At 42.7% G+C, this 16664-nt stretch overlaps 1 protein-coding gene and 1 pseudogene across 1 annotated transcript; one reads left to right on the forward strand and one right to left on the reverse strand.

Moving 5' to 3' along the window:
- Nucleotides 1–292: 292 nt before the first annotated feature.
- On the forward strand, nt 293–3693 carry psmb8a (proteasome 20S subunit beta 8A). The gene is made up of 6 exons (XM_021560568.2): nt 293–741; nt 1039–1180; nt 1550–1661; nt 2091–2220; nt 2418–2622; nt 2924–3693. Exons 1-6 carry the CDS (start codon nt 616–618, stop codon nt 3010–3012), a joined length of 804 nt encoding a protein of 267 aa, XP_021416243.1. The 5' UTR covers nt 293–615; the 3' UTR covers nt 3013–3693.
- Nucleotides 3694–5480: 1787 nt separating this feature from the next.
- LOC110488350 lies at nt 5481–13587 on the reverse strand (annotated as a pseudogene).
- Between the last annotated feature and the right edge of the window lie 3077 nt (nt 13588–16664).

Raw genomic sequence — 16664 nt, forward strand, 5'->3', positions numbered from 1 at the left:
GGATTATCTTGACAAAATATAAAATGCTCACTAACAGGGATGTAAGCAAATTTGTGCATAACATTTGAGAGAAATAATACGCTTTTTTGTGCGTGTGGAACATTTCTGGTATCTTTTATTTCAGCTCATGAAACATGGGACGAGCACTTTACATGTTGTATTTATATTGTTGTTCATTGTAGTTCTCTCCCTGTGACTCTTTGTGAGTGATTCCTTCAGCACGGTAAACCTCTACCAGGTAAGTCTTCATATTTACTGATGACGACCCACAAATGATGCTCTGCGATTGGCCAAATGTGTGATACGTTTTCAGTCAGTTTACTGTATATTGTTGTGAAAAATCACGTCAAATCTTAATAACTATTCACAGTTGTTTATCCGTATGATTAGGGGTGGTTAGGCTATTGTCAAATAATACTCGGAATGAGTACGCATATTATAAGCAACAGTTGGGTTACTTTTTCGATTAGGAATGAAAATTTATATTAAAAACCCTTTCGGTTTCGTTTGGATTCGGAAATATATTTCCTTGACGCGTCAGAGCGAAGTCAAGCTGTATTTTCGCTTTCAAATTTTATTAAGATACAGTACATTCTTATATTTGATTTAATCATTATGGCACTTTTCGACGTAAGTGGTTATAAATCGCACGCGGGACTTCGTGGGCAGATTCTTGGAACAGGAGTAGGGCATCTTGTTGACCGACCGAATCAGGAATTTGCTGTCCCAGTTGGAGTGGATGTGAGTATTTTACGCGTCTTTCAATCTGCAGTTCGTTTCTGTTTCTCCTGTGACAATGATATGGTGATCTAAATGATCTAATGTGTCCTATGTGAAGTGAACTATACCTTACTAAAGCATGGTTCAATGGAAACTCACACTTCACCTCAAGCACACTTTTACGCACGCACAAACATACGCGCGCACGTATGTATACCACCTGACAAAATGTTGACCAGAGCTGCTGTCTCACATTTTTTAAACAATTGGATCAATCTATTTCTCAGTCCCCCTCTATAATGTGCTCTTTCTCTCCAGCCTTCAGGGTTCCTGAAGTCATGCAGCCGTGAAGGTGGGGTGTCCATTGATCTGAATCACGGAACAACTACACTGGCTTTCAAATTTCGCCATGGCGTCATTGTGGCTGTGGACTCCAGGGCCTCAGCTGGCAGCTACATTGGTAAACATCACATTCCATAGGGATTCGTTTTTAGTCTCTCGTTTCTCTCATACACTTGTGTTCATCCGAGAATACAGTGCCTATACACAGTAAGAAACTAGTAATAGCATTCTACTGTTACTACTATAACTGCCTACTGTATTGTGAGTACTAAAACATCTACAAGTGGTAATTGTAAGATCCTCCATGTTGATGTGATTTACCTTGGAAAGTTGATGTGATCAGCCTTGAGTCCATTAGATTTTTGTTCCAGCAGCAGTCGTAGACACGTCCGACACGTCAGATGCCGAATGGATCTCGGGGATCTATAACCAAACATAAAGCAATCATTCTCTAACCCCTTTCCCGTGCATTTGTCTTTCCCTGCAGCGTCGAAGGAGGCTAACAAGGTGATAGAGATCAACCCTTACCTGCTGGGGACCATGTCTGGCAGTGCTGCTGACTGCCAGTACTGGGAGAGACTGCTGGCTAAGGAGTGCAGGTCTGTTGGAGCTTGTCTCTGTTGGATTGAGTCCCGCTATACAGTTACATGGTGTTGATATCACAATCATTGATGCCTGTCTGTTAGGCTTATGCACAAGGGGAGGGCCAGTGAGGGTTGGTTGAAGAGAAAATGTACCAATCAATGTAATTTCCATACACTCAAAACAAATACATGGGAAATAAAGTAAGCACCGCACAACCATATCAATATCAACCAGTAACTCTGTAGTTACCATCTACTTAACGTGTTGGCCATAATGCTTATCTAGACTAGCCCTCTCCTGTATTGGTGTTAATGATATGCTTCCAAGCCACATTAATGCCTTCATGTCTCTGGGGTGTTAAAATGTATCTGGAAGAAAACCAGTGTTTTAGCACTCTGACTGCCTTGTCTCATACAGTGACTGACCATCGCTTTGTGTCTCAGGCTGTACAAACTGAGGAACAAGCAGAGGATCTCAGTGTCTGCAGCCTCTAAGCTGCTGTGTAACATGATGCTGGGATACAGAGGCATGGGCCTCTCCATGGGCAGCATGATCGTTGGCTGGGACAACAAGGTACAGGGAGGGAGGAGTGTGTTTGTGTGTGCCTGTGGGATGTGTGTGTCTGTGCGTGCGTGTGTTTATTTGAAAGCCTTATTTTATAGATGACATTTTCATCCTGATGCTACCCAAAGATGTTTGAGTAGCATTGGAGTGTCTCCAGTTGACATGTCTGTTGATGAGTATTGATTTATTTGTGTCTTGCTGTCCAGGGCCCTGGTTTGTACTACGTGGATGATAACGCCACACGTCTCTCTGGTCGTATGTTCTCTACTGGTTGTGGTAGCAGCTATGCGTACGGAGTGATGGACAGCGGCTACCACGAGGACATGACGGTAGAGGAGGCGTACGAGCTGGGCCGCCGTGGCATCACCCACGCCACGCACAGAGACGCCTACTCTGGAGGAGTGGTCAACCGTGAGTGACCTTGTTCTGAACCTATACTCATTCTATAACGATTCATTTGACATGAATTGACTAAGTCAGTTCATGTTAGACCATGTGAAGCATAGATAGGTGCAGGATTGAGTTTGCTGTATGTTGAGATTTTGTTTGTTTGTTGTAATTCCATTCAAGGGGTTAGATCTAAATATGCAATTATAATCTAATCTCATAGGGATTTATCCATATTAAAAAGTAGTCATATGCTGAATCCATAGGAAAATAAAATGTTAACAATACCTTTCAAATTAATTTATGTGTGTCTGTGTTTGTCCAGTGTACCACATGCAGGAGGACGGCTGGATAAAGGTGTGTAAGGAGGACGTATCAGAACTGATCCACCGCTATAGGAAGGGCATGTTCTGATCCCAGATCAGTTTCTACACCCACACAGACACACTGTGTTCTCTATCAACTGATCCCAGCACTGCTCCAAATAAAGACCGTTTTCAAACTGCATCCTCTGGATTGTTTAACCTGAAGGTCTTACATGCAGTCACAACTTGCTGCAACTGTTACCATTCCTATTCAAATGTACAGTATGATAATCTACCAGTTATGTACCAGTCCTATTCAAATGTACAGTATGATAATCTACTAGTTATGTACCAGTCCCAGTCATTGGAAAATGTTTGTAGGATTGTTTAATACAATACTACAAACCTTGATTTTAAATTTCTCTGTAAAGTCTGTTGAGACTTGTGAAATACACTTGACAACTTTGTGCCTTGAAGCGTTTTAGTCAAATGTTTTAGCCTACTAAACAGTCGAATAACATAGCCGACAGTTGGAAGAAGTAAAATTCAGAGTCCTTATCGTTTTGTCGAGCGTATCTGCTTCCAACAAACTGTTTCCTGAAACACAAATACTTGTCCCAAACCAGTCGGATGTGTTTGCCCAGGTGTCTTTTGGTTGGCATAATTCTGTAAATGTCCACCTCAGTATAGGAGTTCACTGTACAAATGAAATTCTACAACCAAAATGTTTGTGATATCAGAGGAAGTTTTAAATGAATGCAATGAATTTGCCATAAAACCTGAAGAAGCCTATTTCTCCCATACATATTATGTTCATTTTCTCAAAAGAGAATTACATCTCTTACAGAAACTACATTCCATAAAATAGTCTACCAACATTGATATAATCTGTTGCCAGGCAGGATTCTGTGCAACAGGTCTTGGTGAACACCAGATGATACATTTCAACCCTAGAGGGCAGAAGTACTCCTACAGCTTCTCTGTTCTCCCTGGCAGTTGATCAATACATATAATTGATCAGTCCCTGATTAGAAGAGAATGAAAACCAGCAGTGCTGTGGACCTCCATATAAGTAAAGATACTGTTTTATGTTGTTTTATTCTAGTCTCTATCATACGATCATATGACATTGCAGAGATTATCACCCTTTTTTTAAGAAGCATTTCATTCAAACATCTTTCTTACAGGACAACAAAATGTCTAGAATTACCTTTATTCAAAAGCCTATCATATTGTTACAAAATAATTGTAGAACTCCTACACCTAAACGTCAACAGTACCGCACCCAAACTAGTACCGGCACCTATTTATTTATGCCCGTTGTCGTTTACAGCCATTGCTTGACTTGGACTGAAATAGGTGCCGGTACTCAAAGAAACAGTGTAGAGATGACCCCCTTTCTAAGAAGCATTTTATTAAAACAATTACATATCAGACACTTTTATCCAGAACGATTTACATGAGAAATTATGGTTGTGCCTTTGCTCCAGGGCACGTTGACAGATTTTTCTCCTTGTCGGCTGTGGGATTCTAACCAGCAACTTACCTTTTGGTTACTGGCCCAACGCTCTTAACCGCCAGGCTACCTGTCACCCCATCATTTTTTCATACAGGTCATCAAAATATATATTACTTCTTCTTAAGCCCATATACCATATACACAATTATTTTGTTCCACTTCAAGTCCTTTGCTGTTTAGAACATATCTTACTGCAAACATTATTAAAAGGCCCAGTATGACACTTTCATTTAAACTCTGTGGACTTTATTGAAAGGTGTAAGAACATTATTACAGAATGCATCTCTAATTGGTCTTGTTTGGCTGGTTGATTATGCGTCTGTTAAATTGATCACATTTACACTTCCAATAAAATACATGTTCACTCATTCACCAACTTAGTTCTACAGAATGTGTAGTGAATAAGTGTTATGCCTCATCATAAATCAAACATATCATTAAATTTTAAAAAAGCTAGAAAAATAAAGCCACATTCGAGAAAAGAGAAAAATGTACAAATGGAACATGTGGACGGACTGGTCTGGATTATAGTTATACAATTAAACAAGTTAGTGTGAGCAAAGTTATAACATCACACAATTACGGTATCTTATACCACCAAAACATGTGCTGCTACACTACGCATTCAAACAAAATTGAAAAATGTTTTTCCAGTTTACAGCAATATCTCTTAAAATGTGATTGTTTTGGTGGCTTCAGTTAGGGGAAAATCAAGCTAATTGATGTTTTATTTGAATAATAATTTACATTTGAATTTTTACATCCATTGATTCTAATTTACCTGTAAGATTGAGATGTCTATCACACAGTGGAACATTTTCATTTTATAATTCAACAAAATTACAGCACAACTTTTAAAAAGCAAACGGAATAAATTAAAGTACAACTGTTTCAAGGAAATCACCAAAGAATATTTCTAAAGGCAGATATTTTTTATATATGGATTCTGTGTTTACAGTGTGTGTGACTCAGATTTGTTGGAATATTACAATAGAAGACCATGTTTCGCAGTATTCTGAATCCTGTATTCCCACTGCAGACATCACATACAACCTAGGTGACAACGTAACTCTTTATTTACACGAATCAGATCAAATCAAACATACTTCTACCATCACTAACTACACTGTACAATACTATTAATTGTAAACCAGTACTATGACTACTACTTCTAAACTAAAGTAAATCACAGCTGATAATGTCTAAGATGACAGTGTATCCTACATATGACAATAGAAAGAGGTCTTTCTCTCCTCACACCTTTCTCGCTCTTCTTCTTCTTCTTCCTCCACATGACGACCCCAACAACAACAGCAACAACGACCAGGAGAGCTACAGCCACTCCAATGATGGGGGCGGAGACAATTGTGTTCACACCTGTAATCAGAACAGAGCATTCAGACTACAGTTCTAGATGATACATTTTCATCTAAAATGAACTCCAAGCAGCATCGCTCAATGTCAATAAAAGGTCATGAGATCAATGAGAACATGCAGTCAGAAAGGTAGCTTTACTGAGCAGATGAGTGAAGTTAAATGAGGATTATTGGGTACATTCAATAGGAGGGTTGGGTAAAGTGTATATTTAAATCTATCTCCCTCTTACCCCAGCTGTTCTTTCTCCAGTTGGGCTGGGTCTCAGACTCGGTCAGAACCTTGATGAAGTCCTCCTTGATACCAGTGACCTGAACCACACACTGATACTTGTTGTTCTTCCACTCCTCAGGCGTCACTTTTAGGTGGGTGCTTTTCTGGAAGGTTCCATCATTGTTGGGGAGAGTCTCTCCATTCTCCACACCTTCCTGGTGACCTTGTCCGTCTTTCTGCCAGAACACCATGACTCCACTGGGGTAGAAACCTGTAGCGTGGCAGGTCACTGGAGAGGAGGGGCTCTTCTGGAGCAGAGACACTGAGGGAGGGACTGGAGAGAATGAGAGAGAGAAAGATGAGAGAGACAAAGAGACAGATGAAGTGAACATTTGAATAAATACTGAGTATACATAAATATTTTTCGATATCATAGTTCTACAACCATGTATGTAATGGACAGCTTATGATGAAAGGGAGATATGTTTTCATATTTGTCAACACTACCCAAGTTGTGTTCAGCTAAAAGGAAGAAGTGATTATACTGTACCTTTCCTTTCCAAAGTGTCTTTGCCGTAGTTGACATACTTCTTAAGCCACTCAATGCATGTGTTTTCTAGATAATTCTTCCAATAGTTAGCGTTATCTCCAGTTGCATCCCACTTAAGCTAGCTGATGGCAGCTTTCTGGTTGGCAGCAGTCCAGGTACGAGTGCTCTTGTCCAGACTGAGGAAATCTGCCGTCATCATCCAGCTCACAGCCATACATCCGCTGGAGGACGTGAACTCCTAGAGGGAACAAACAGGCATGTATGAGTTCACACTGTAATACACTCTAATAGTTAGCTGGCTGTAATGTGGGGTTGCCTTCCTGCCGGAGAAGTCTTCTCTTAGCGAGTGTTTCAGATCTGTGATGAGTCACATCACTACAGGTCACACTAACCTAACATGATAAAGAAACTGATCCATGTGCCTCTGTCTGTGTTCGTCTCAATGTTTTGATTTTACTTGTTCATTTTGAAGGAAAAAGGGGGTTTCCGTGCTCAGATCCTGAGGACTACCTAAAACTCAAAAATGTTACTCACAAAGACAATACTAGTTATCTTAATGAATGACACCTTGAGGAACAAAACGTTTCCTGTGTGTGTGTGTGTGTGTGTGTGTCCCAGATCCTGAGGGTGGCAGGTGAGTGTGTGTCCCAGATCCTGAGGGTGACAGGTGAGTGTGTCACACCGGCAAATTCCACGTGACCGTTTAATCAAGGTAATTAGGCTTCTTCAAGCTCTGATGCTGCTGCTGGTCATTAGTTGCCTACCAAACTTGCTAACTGCCTGGTACTCAGCACTCTATTGTCCCTCTAATCCCTGACATCAATGCAAATGTAATCGAAAGAAATCTAATCAAACACTTCATGAGAGCCCATGAGCTCAGGTTGCTCAATATTTCTATAGGCTATGCAATTAAACAGAGTGGTGGCCTCTATTAAAAAGAGGATCTCATCAGCTTTCTATAGGCTAGGCTACTATATTTATTTCTCAGCTTTCCTAATATTAAGCACATTGCTTTGCTTTACAACAGGAGTATAGCTCACCTGGCTGGCATGAAAATAAATCACAGGTGTCACGCCCTGACCTCAGATAGCCTTTTTTATTCTCTATTTGGTTAGGTCAGGGTGTGATTTGGTGGGCAAATCTATGTTGGCCTAGTACGGTTCCAATCAGAGGCAGCTGTTTATCGTTGTCTCTGATTGGGGATCATACTTAGGCAGCCTGTTTTCCACCTTAGTTTGTGGGATCTTGATTTTGTTAGGTGCTGTATAGCCTGCAGAACGTCTGTATTTTTTGCTTTCTTTTTGGTGTTCATTTTAAATAAAAGTAAGATGATTGCCTACCACGCTGCACCTTGGTCTGTCAACGAATGTAACAACACCTTGGTCTGTCAACGAAAGCATCCTCCATTCCCTATTTAAGTGCATAGATGACATGTATTTTTTTCCCGTTGTCCCTGTTCTGAGACAGGTGCATGATAATGGTCCATTCTAAATATCGCACATATTTACTATATGTAAAGACAAGATTAAATCGAGAATAGTGTGATGGGTGACAATATTAGCCCATCACTTGTGAATGATATACTATCACTTTTGAATGATATACTGTCACTTGTGAAAGATGCCCAGAAAAAGGCAAGAAATAGCGCGCCTTTGTTTTGCGCCTTTTTCAAATCATAGTCGCACACCTCATGTAGCCTAGCCTATAGGCCTATATGTTTTGCTAAGGTTTGTATCACAACTAAAGTGGCCAAATAACATGTTAAAATTAAGCACATTAATCTGCTTTACAACGGGTGTAGAGCCTAACTGGCATACATAAGCAGCACATGAGTTTCAAGTTTGGGGAAGATCATTTTTACCATAAAAATGCACCTTTATAATAAAAGCATTACATGTATAATTGCATTTGCAGTCACTTTTGATAATGGCGTTTTCCAACTAATTGATTGCATTTTGCTTTTAGCCTGCTGCCGTGCGCATTGCTGCGCTTATCATGTGAAGAAATAGCCTAATAGTTTATCAATGTTTTAAGCTAAACGTTCTGATCTGTTGAGTCAGCCTCATTGCTTAAACATTTTTTTTTATGCTAATGGTTGTATTAGTTTTGGATCTATTGCATAACTGTCCCAGACTATGTTTGGAATATTTATTTCTTGCACTTAATAGAAGAGGTCGACGTTTGTACTATGGAGGATAGTAGATTGACATAGGCTAGTGCGTTTGCTGTTTGGAAAGCCTACTCATCTTGTTGAAGAAATGTAAATGACGACAGTTCTTCCAATATCTTTTGGATAAGGACGCGTGTCGTGCAGTTGTGTCCCGGATGTGTCTGTCTTCAATTGTAGCCTGTGAGAAAGACCCGATCACGTGACGGGTAATGAGAATTGAGCTTTCTGAGAGAGCCATGTCAGAGCCATATCCTTTCTATTTTATTCAGCTATGTTCAATTGTATTCTTCATACTACAAAATAATATAAAATAATGCCACGGAATTCTAAGCAAATCTTGTCTGCTAAATGAACTAGTGGAGCCCACAGCCATATAGCATAGCCACATCAGGACCTAACATAAGGACAACTCAGCGTATGCTATTCTGTTCTTCTGAAACAGACTACTTTTTCTTCATATCATGTTTCTTTAGACATGACTAAAATAAATAATGGATTTATTGTGAAGGTGTAGGCTATATTACATGGATTTATTAGACGTTTTAAAATGTAAACGTTCCAAAGGTCTGCATCAGTGACTTGTAGTCTGTGTGGAAGCCAGGAGATGCTAAGCGTGTTTATGTTAATTAACGGTCAATTACCGTGTTACGTGCTTGACAATCACCGGCTGACAAAATTTCATGACGACCACAGCCCTGATCCGCTCCAACAGCAGAGCCCACAGGGAATCATTGGGAGCTTTGATCCATTAGAGCAGAGAAGACCAAAGACACATCATCACTATCATCATCACTATCATGTTCTACTCCTCTGCTTCACTCAGAGTGTGTGGATCTATTCTACACCAGCTGATATTGGCTTGGTTCTATCTACTGTGTTGAAGATACACATTGTGTTCAGTACACTAGTGTTATTCTAACAAATGGATGTTGTGTAGAACTGTAGTTCAGTGAGGTGTGTAAATGAATAAAACACTGTTGATAAATGAAGACTGTCCTCTAGTGATGGTGTCAGAGATAAATAGAGGAAGTGAGAGAGGATCCTCTGTTCAGTCAGAAACAACAGGAGAGAGATGGAGACTAACATGAGGAAGATTATCTCTCAATAATGTGAGCCTGCTGGAGCTATGTGTGTGTGACCCCCAGATCCTGAAGGTGACAGGTGTGTGTGTGTGAGTGTCTAGAGAGTTGGGCTGTCCCTGACAAAAACAATCTTGGTCGACGAGAGTGGTTTGATGCTTTAAACACACTGTTTGATGAAATAATTAAGACAAATAAATGACTCAAGAGGGAGTCAGATGGCCACGCTGTGTTAAATAAATGACAGTGAGTGCCTGTGACTGGCGTACGTTGTCTCCTCTCCTCCCTGCTGCAGCAAACAGGCACCACAACACAGCAAGTGTTTATCACGCTGTCCGTGGTGCTGAAGCTGCAACCTAATTACAGCCATTTAGTTTCTACTTGTTTCTCTGACTGAAAAGTTGTTACTGAAATCCTTCATCTGTATATGATAAACATTCCCTAAAATAGAGGTCAACCAATTAATTGGAATGGCCGATTAATTAGGGCCGATTTCCAGTTTTCATAACAATCAGAAATCGGTATTTTTGGGCGTAGTTTTTTTTTTTTACACCTTTATTTAATCTTTATTTAACTAGGCAAGTCAGTTAAGAACACATTCTTATTTTCAATGACGGCCTAGGAACGGTGGGTTAACTGCCTTGTTCAGGGGCAGAACGACAGATTTTCACCTTGTCAGCTCGGGGGATCCAATCTTGCAACCTTACAGTTAACTAGTCCAATGCTCGTAACCACCTGATTACATTCATCTCCACCAGGAGCCTGCCTGTTATGCGAATGCAGTAGAAGCCAAGGTAAGTTGCTAGCTAGCATTAAACTTATTGCGTAAAAAACAATCAATCAATCATAATCACTAGTTATAACTACACATGAGATGATTTAACAAAAGCGCATTTATGAAAAAAGCACAATCGTTGGACGACTGTACCTAACCATAAACACCTATGCCTTTCTTAAAATCAATACACAGAAGTATATATTTTTAAACCTGCATATTTAGCTAAAAGAAATCCAGGTTAGCAGGCAATATTAACCAGGTGAAATTGTGTAATTCATCTTGCGTTCACTGCACGCAGAGTCATGGTATATGGAGTCATGGTATATAACAGTTTGGGCAGCCTGGCTCATTGCGAACTAATTTGCCAGAATTTTACGTAATTATGACATAACATTGAAGGTTGTACAATGTAACAAGAATATTTAGATTAAGGGATGCCACCCGTTAGATAAAATACCGAACTGTTCTGTAATAAACGTTTTGTTTTCGAAATGATAGTTTCCGGATTCGACCATATTAATGTGTGTTATGTTATAATTAAGTCTGATTTGATAGAGCAGTCTGACTGAGCGATGGTAAACAGCAGCAGGCTCGTAAGCATTCATTCAAACAGCACTTTTGCCAGCAGCTCTTCGCAAGCACAGCGCTGTTTATGACTTCAAGCCTATCAGCCTAATGGCTGGTGTAACCGATGTGAAATGGCGATCTAGTTAGCTGGGTGTGCGCTAATAGCATTTCAAACGTCACTCGCTCTGAGATTAGTAGTTATTCCCCTTGCTCTGCAAGGGCCGCGGCTTTTGTGGAGCGATGGGTAACGCTGCTTCGAGTGTGGCTGTTGTCGATGTGTTCCTGGTTCGAACCCAGGTAGGGGGGAGGAGAGGGACGGAAGCTATACTGTTACACTGGCAATACTAAGGTGCCATAAGAACATCCAACAGTCAAAGGTATATGAAATACAAATGGTATAGAGAGAGATAGTCCTATAAATACTATATTAACTACAACCTCTTACATTTGTTAATGATTAGTTACTGGAGAAACGAGACCAAGATGAGACTCTGGACAAGGCGGATACGGTATATTAAAGGCCGTTTATTCAAGCGTAATGATATCTGGCAAAACGTGCTGCACGGCTCCTATTCGTCCAACTCTTAGGGAGCTTTCGGAAGAAGAAGAGACCTACAACATATTTGTGCAGTTCATTTATACATTGAAATGACGTAGGTAGATTCTGGTAGTCCTGGCTCCTGGTAGGTTGTTCGTAGGTGATAGACAGTCCTCTCCAGCCTGGTGTCAGTATCCCATTGGTTCTCAACAGAGTTCTTTGTCTTTGGAGCCCATCCCAAAGGGTTTTGAGTGTGTGTATATTTATGAGTTTTCAGTGTGTTTATCTTATTCCGCCACCCTGGTGGGGGTTTCCCGTGCAGTTAGTATATTGAGAAACAGAGAGATGGGGAAGGTATAACACAGAGTACAAGCCAAAATTGCATGGTTAAGCCAAGGCAGACAACAGTCAGTGAATGCGTCATTACATGTTTTAATATGTTATTACAAATCCCCCTCTTCACATCTATTAGACGTGACAAAAACTAAAAGTAAGAAAAATAGAACAGGAAATGTAGGAAATTTGTAGTCCCCCTCTTCACGTCTCCAAAGAGACGTGAAAACTACTCATATGTGCATGTTTCAAACTCCACCAGAGGATCCTCCTGTTGTAGGAGGGGGAACATCAGTGCAGGGTCATTATTTGGTGCAATAGCAGAAGTAATAACTCGAGAAAGCAGGGAGCGGGCACATGGGATGCAACAACAGCCACAGAGAGTTAATATTGCAACAAACACAGAGATAGAGACCAGAATAGAAGAGACCAGGACCTTATATTTACCAAATGCATCCATCCAGGAGTCCCACGTGCTGGTATCAACCCCAGAGTGGGATTTCATTTTACCATTCAGGGTACGTAGTCCTTCTAACGCAACAGTGAGACTGCCATCAGAGGCTGTGTTATTGGGGATAAATGTGCAACATTGCTCCCCAAACATAAAACATATCCCACCCTTCTCAGCCAGCAACATGTCAACGGCAATGCGATTTTGAAAAGCCATAAGGGAGGTAGCCGCCAGTTGACCATGTACGGCCTCAAAACCTTATTGAGTCCAGTTACCTAATTTTTGGACATTGTAATGTATATAGTTAATGCGGTCAACATTTTTATTCACAGTGCACCACCAGCAGAGAGATGATTCAAAACCTGCGGCGACCTGGTCCACCAGCTTGTACTCATCAGGGACCCCCCTAGGAACACCTATAGCATCAATATATGTGGGATCCCTAACAGTCAGGGCTGCTTCCCGCTTGGTTCTGGTAGGCAGAAACTGTGGGTCCACAGCCTGTATCCGGGTCACCAAATCACCCACACCTATAGGGTAAACAGAGATAGGCAGCAGAAGTGTTACAAGCGCACAAGTACCCGTAGCCTTATTGGGAGGTCTGTCAAAAAGCAGAGGTCCCCCACACCACCACCAGATGTCAGCCCTGATCACTGGCTTAAAACCACCAACTACTACGATAGTATTTGTACACCAACCAACAGGGAGTAACCCTAACTGTAGTATACCCCCTGTCATGTTAATACAGGAGAATTCGCCCTGGCAACATCAGAGGAAAATACTGGTGCCCTGTCCGTAGCGGAGACAACAGGGTAAACTGCATCCCACAAGGAGCAATTACCAGTCGGATTGTCTTTGTCCATAAGGGGCATTAAACATCCGATCTCGACAGTAGCCGGGACAATGCGGAGCAATGGTCGGGCACCCATGCAAACTACGCAACTAGTGGGGGTTGTATTGGCTGCTTGTTCGGTCAATAATAACCAATTGTTAGACAAACCTGAGATACCTGTAGCAACCCGAATGTTCTCATCCGGGGTAGAGGTGGTGACCACTAAAACAGCAGAACCCCACCTATCCCTGTGCTGGGGTAGGGTATGTGGCTTTGCCATATCGTCACGCACCGTCACAGAAGTAGGCTGTGGTTGTGGCGTAACGCAGATATATAGTGTGAAATGGACTTCAGCCCTGTTGGTATCTACATATGGGGCCAACGTAAAAACCTGACAACCCATAGTGGTCCCAGGTCGTACAATCAGCTTTAGTTGAAAACCAGTGAGTGAAAATGTAAGCCGTTTGCGCCAGGCAAGAACAACCCGTCCCTTGGAATAGCTGGACCAGTCATGCCCTGTTTCCGCCACCAGGTTTTTCCAAGACCACTCACCATATCCCCCTTTGGTTATATACCAGTTAAAACTGGAATAGGTCCAGGCAGGTAGCCCCAAACTATTTTGCGCATGACCCAAAAGGCCCCAAGGCAGGTAAACGGTGGTGGTGGCATTGAAAGGCAAACACAAGGTGGTGCTCTTCAACTCCTGGGGGGTACACTTAGTGACCCCCACCTCACGCCTAGAGACGGTATGGTCTTGTGGTAGATAAGAGGGAAAAGAGAGAGAGTTAGTTTCACCTGGCAGAGTAGAATTCAGTGTGTGAATCTGTAGTGGGTGCATCTGTTGGTCTATAAGCCATGTGAGTGTACATACAGTGACTCCTCCCATGAGAAGAAAAATAACAAACAAGGATCCGGAGATCCCCAACCGTTCCCAAGGAGTACGGTGTGACTTAGTCAGTGAATATGGGGCTGAACCTCCCATTTTCCCTGACTAAGGAGGTGCAAGATTTGGGGCCGAATGTAGACCACTTAGGTCGGTTCTGACTTCCGTCAGTGTGCGGGAAGGGGTTGGAGCTGGTGTACAATGTGTGAGGTGGTGCCAAGGTGCGCCCAATTTACCTTTGACTTGGACTGAGTGTGAAGTAACCTCCTTCACTTCGTACGGACCAGTCCACCTGGGTTCCAGCCACTTTCTCTTGTGGACCTTTACCCTTACCCAGTCTCCAACTTTTACCTTCAGTGGTGGCGTATCCCCCGGCAGCTCCCCCTCCTGGACCTTGTGAACCTGGGTAGAGAGTGCTGCAGAGAGAACCGTCAGTTTTTTCACATAATTAGACATTACAATTTATTGCACATCAAGGGCGGGCATATGACCTCCCTCCCTTGGTGGGCCAGGCATGACTCTACCAGTCATTATCTCATGAGGAGAGAGATGGGCGCCTGACCCTGGTGAGGCTCTCATGGCCATCAACGCCAGGGGCAGGGCTTCGACCCATTTCAACTTCGACCCGGCACATACGTTTGACTTGCACGTTCCATGAGACCTTGGGATTGTGGCCTATAACTGACCTCGCATCCTCCCCCGCCGCTGGAATTGCCTCTACCCATTTGGAAAACCTATCCACCATCACTAATAGGTATTGTTTCCCATTAACCACCTTATTCGTCCCCATGTCAGTGTAATCTATGCTAATATCCTGAAATCATGCATTAGGTAATGGGTATGAGCCCATTGGTGTTCGATATGGTTTCTTTGGGTTGTGTCTGTCACAAACATTGCATTCATCACAAAATAAATCATCGCCATGAAATAAGTCAGTCATATTTTTTATGTGAGGGTGCCACCAGATGTGCGAGGCCTTTTGGAGGGTCTTTAGTCTGCCTTCGTGTGTGGGGCCATGTGCTTCTCATAAAAGTTCTGGGTCCATCAGTGTGGACTGCTTTATGGGCATAGGCTGAGTCTCTATAGATATTCACAGTCTTTCCTTTTCCTCTGATGAGGGCCTGCGTCAATCCGATGATTTCAACTAATTGGGCCGATGCTGGTTGAGGGATGATGGCTGATTGAAGGGTGACATCACGAGGTGAGCTGTTTTTTCAATAGCTTTTGCTACTGCAGCAACGTATCTGGAGCATGTTGTCTGTTCTACCTCAATGTGGTCAAGTTTGGAAGAGTAGTACATCAAGACCCTTCTCTCCCCCTCTTGTTTCTGGAATAGGACGGATGAGGTGAATCCTTCCCTTTCAGAAACATCCAAATGGAACTTGTTCTTGTAGTCAGGTACAGTCAGAGCTGCTGCCGCTGATAGATCTGTTGTCAGGAGTGCTATGGCTGTTGATGCTTCAGCCGTCCAGGCCAGGGGTGCATGGAGGTTCCTTGATCGTAGGATGACCGGTGCTGCCACCCCCTCTGGGCCACACACAATGGTACAACACCTGATAGGTGGGGTCAGGTGCATCATGTCTTCGTCCCAGTCTGCAGTGTAGAGGCAGTCATCAGTTTCTGTTGCATTGAGTGTGCAATGGCTCTCAGCTTGGGGAGTCTTATATGGGTGCAGAGTGTAGATTTGAGCTTTCAGTTGGTTGAACTTAAACTGGATGTGAGGGGTGGCAGGCCCTGTGGGTAGGCATTTTAGCCAGTACACTTCTTGGGTTTCAGACAGTGTGGGCATCTTTTATGGCCAGGGCATGGTGTTCCCTGCTATACCTTGAAACTGTGGTTGGTTGTAATCTTGCTGTTGCTGCTGCATGTGGCTGGGTCCTGGGTGGTTGTATTGTAGAGGAGGGGGTCCTCTTCTTCCTCCTCCTCATCCTGTGTTCGTGGCTTTGGCTAGTAGTGTTTTCATTGCAGTTGGTGTAGCCATGTAGAGGCTCCTCCATGTAGGCTGGGCATCTGTCCCATCAAAGCGGTCTTCCAAGGCTGGTACTCAACAAAGCGTGGATCAGCTGCTGGGCGTAGGGGAAGTTGGTAGGCCCCTTCCTGCTCCTTTCAGTGCTTGTGTCAAGCCTATGATTTCAGCTGATTGTCTGTGTTTGGAGTAGAGGAGAACTGAATAAGATTGTGGCCTTCTCTCTTTAGGAGGCCCATTTGTGATCCACCTTCCCTTCCTAGTGGGTAGTTCGGCAGGGACCCACCTGGGCCTTGTAATGCTGTGGGGCTTGAGCAATCGGGCCTTTCTTCACAGACGAGGTGGCCTTCTTGAATCCCCACAGTCATGTTCCCTTTTAGCTGTCCTCCCTGCACCATAAAGACCGGGGCCTGTATGGCTGCTGGTGTGGTGTGGGTTTTAAATGGGTTGTGTGGGAGGTGCGCGAATGGATTTTGTGAATAGGGAGGTGGCACTTCAGTCTTCTCTT

This window comes from Oncorhynchus mykiss, chromosome 32, assembly GCF_013265735.2.
Source record: "Oncorhynchus mykiss isolate Arlee chromosome 32, USDA_OmykA_1.1, whole genome shotgun sequence".
Taxonomy (NCBI): domain Eukaryota; kingdom Metazoa; phylum Chordata; class Actinopteri; order Salmoniformes; family Salmonidae; genus Oncorhynchus; species Oncorhynchus mykiss.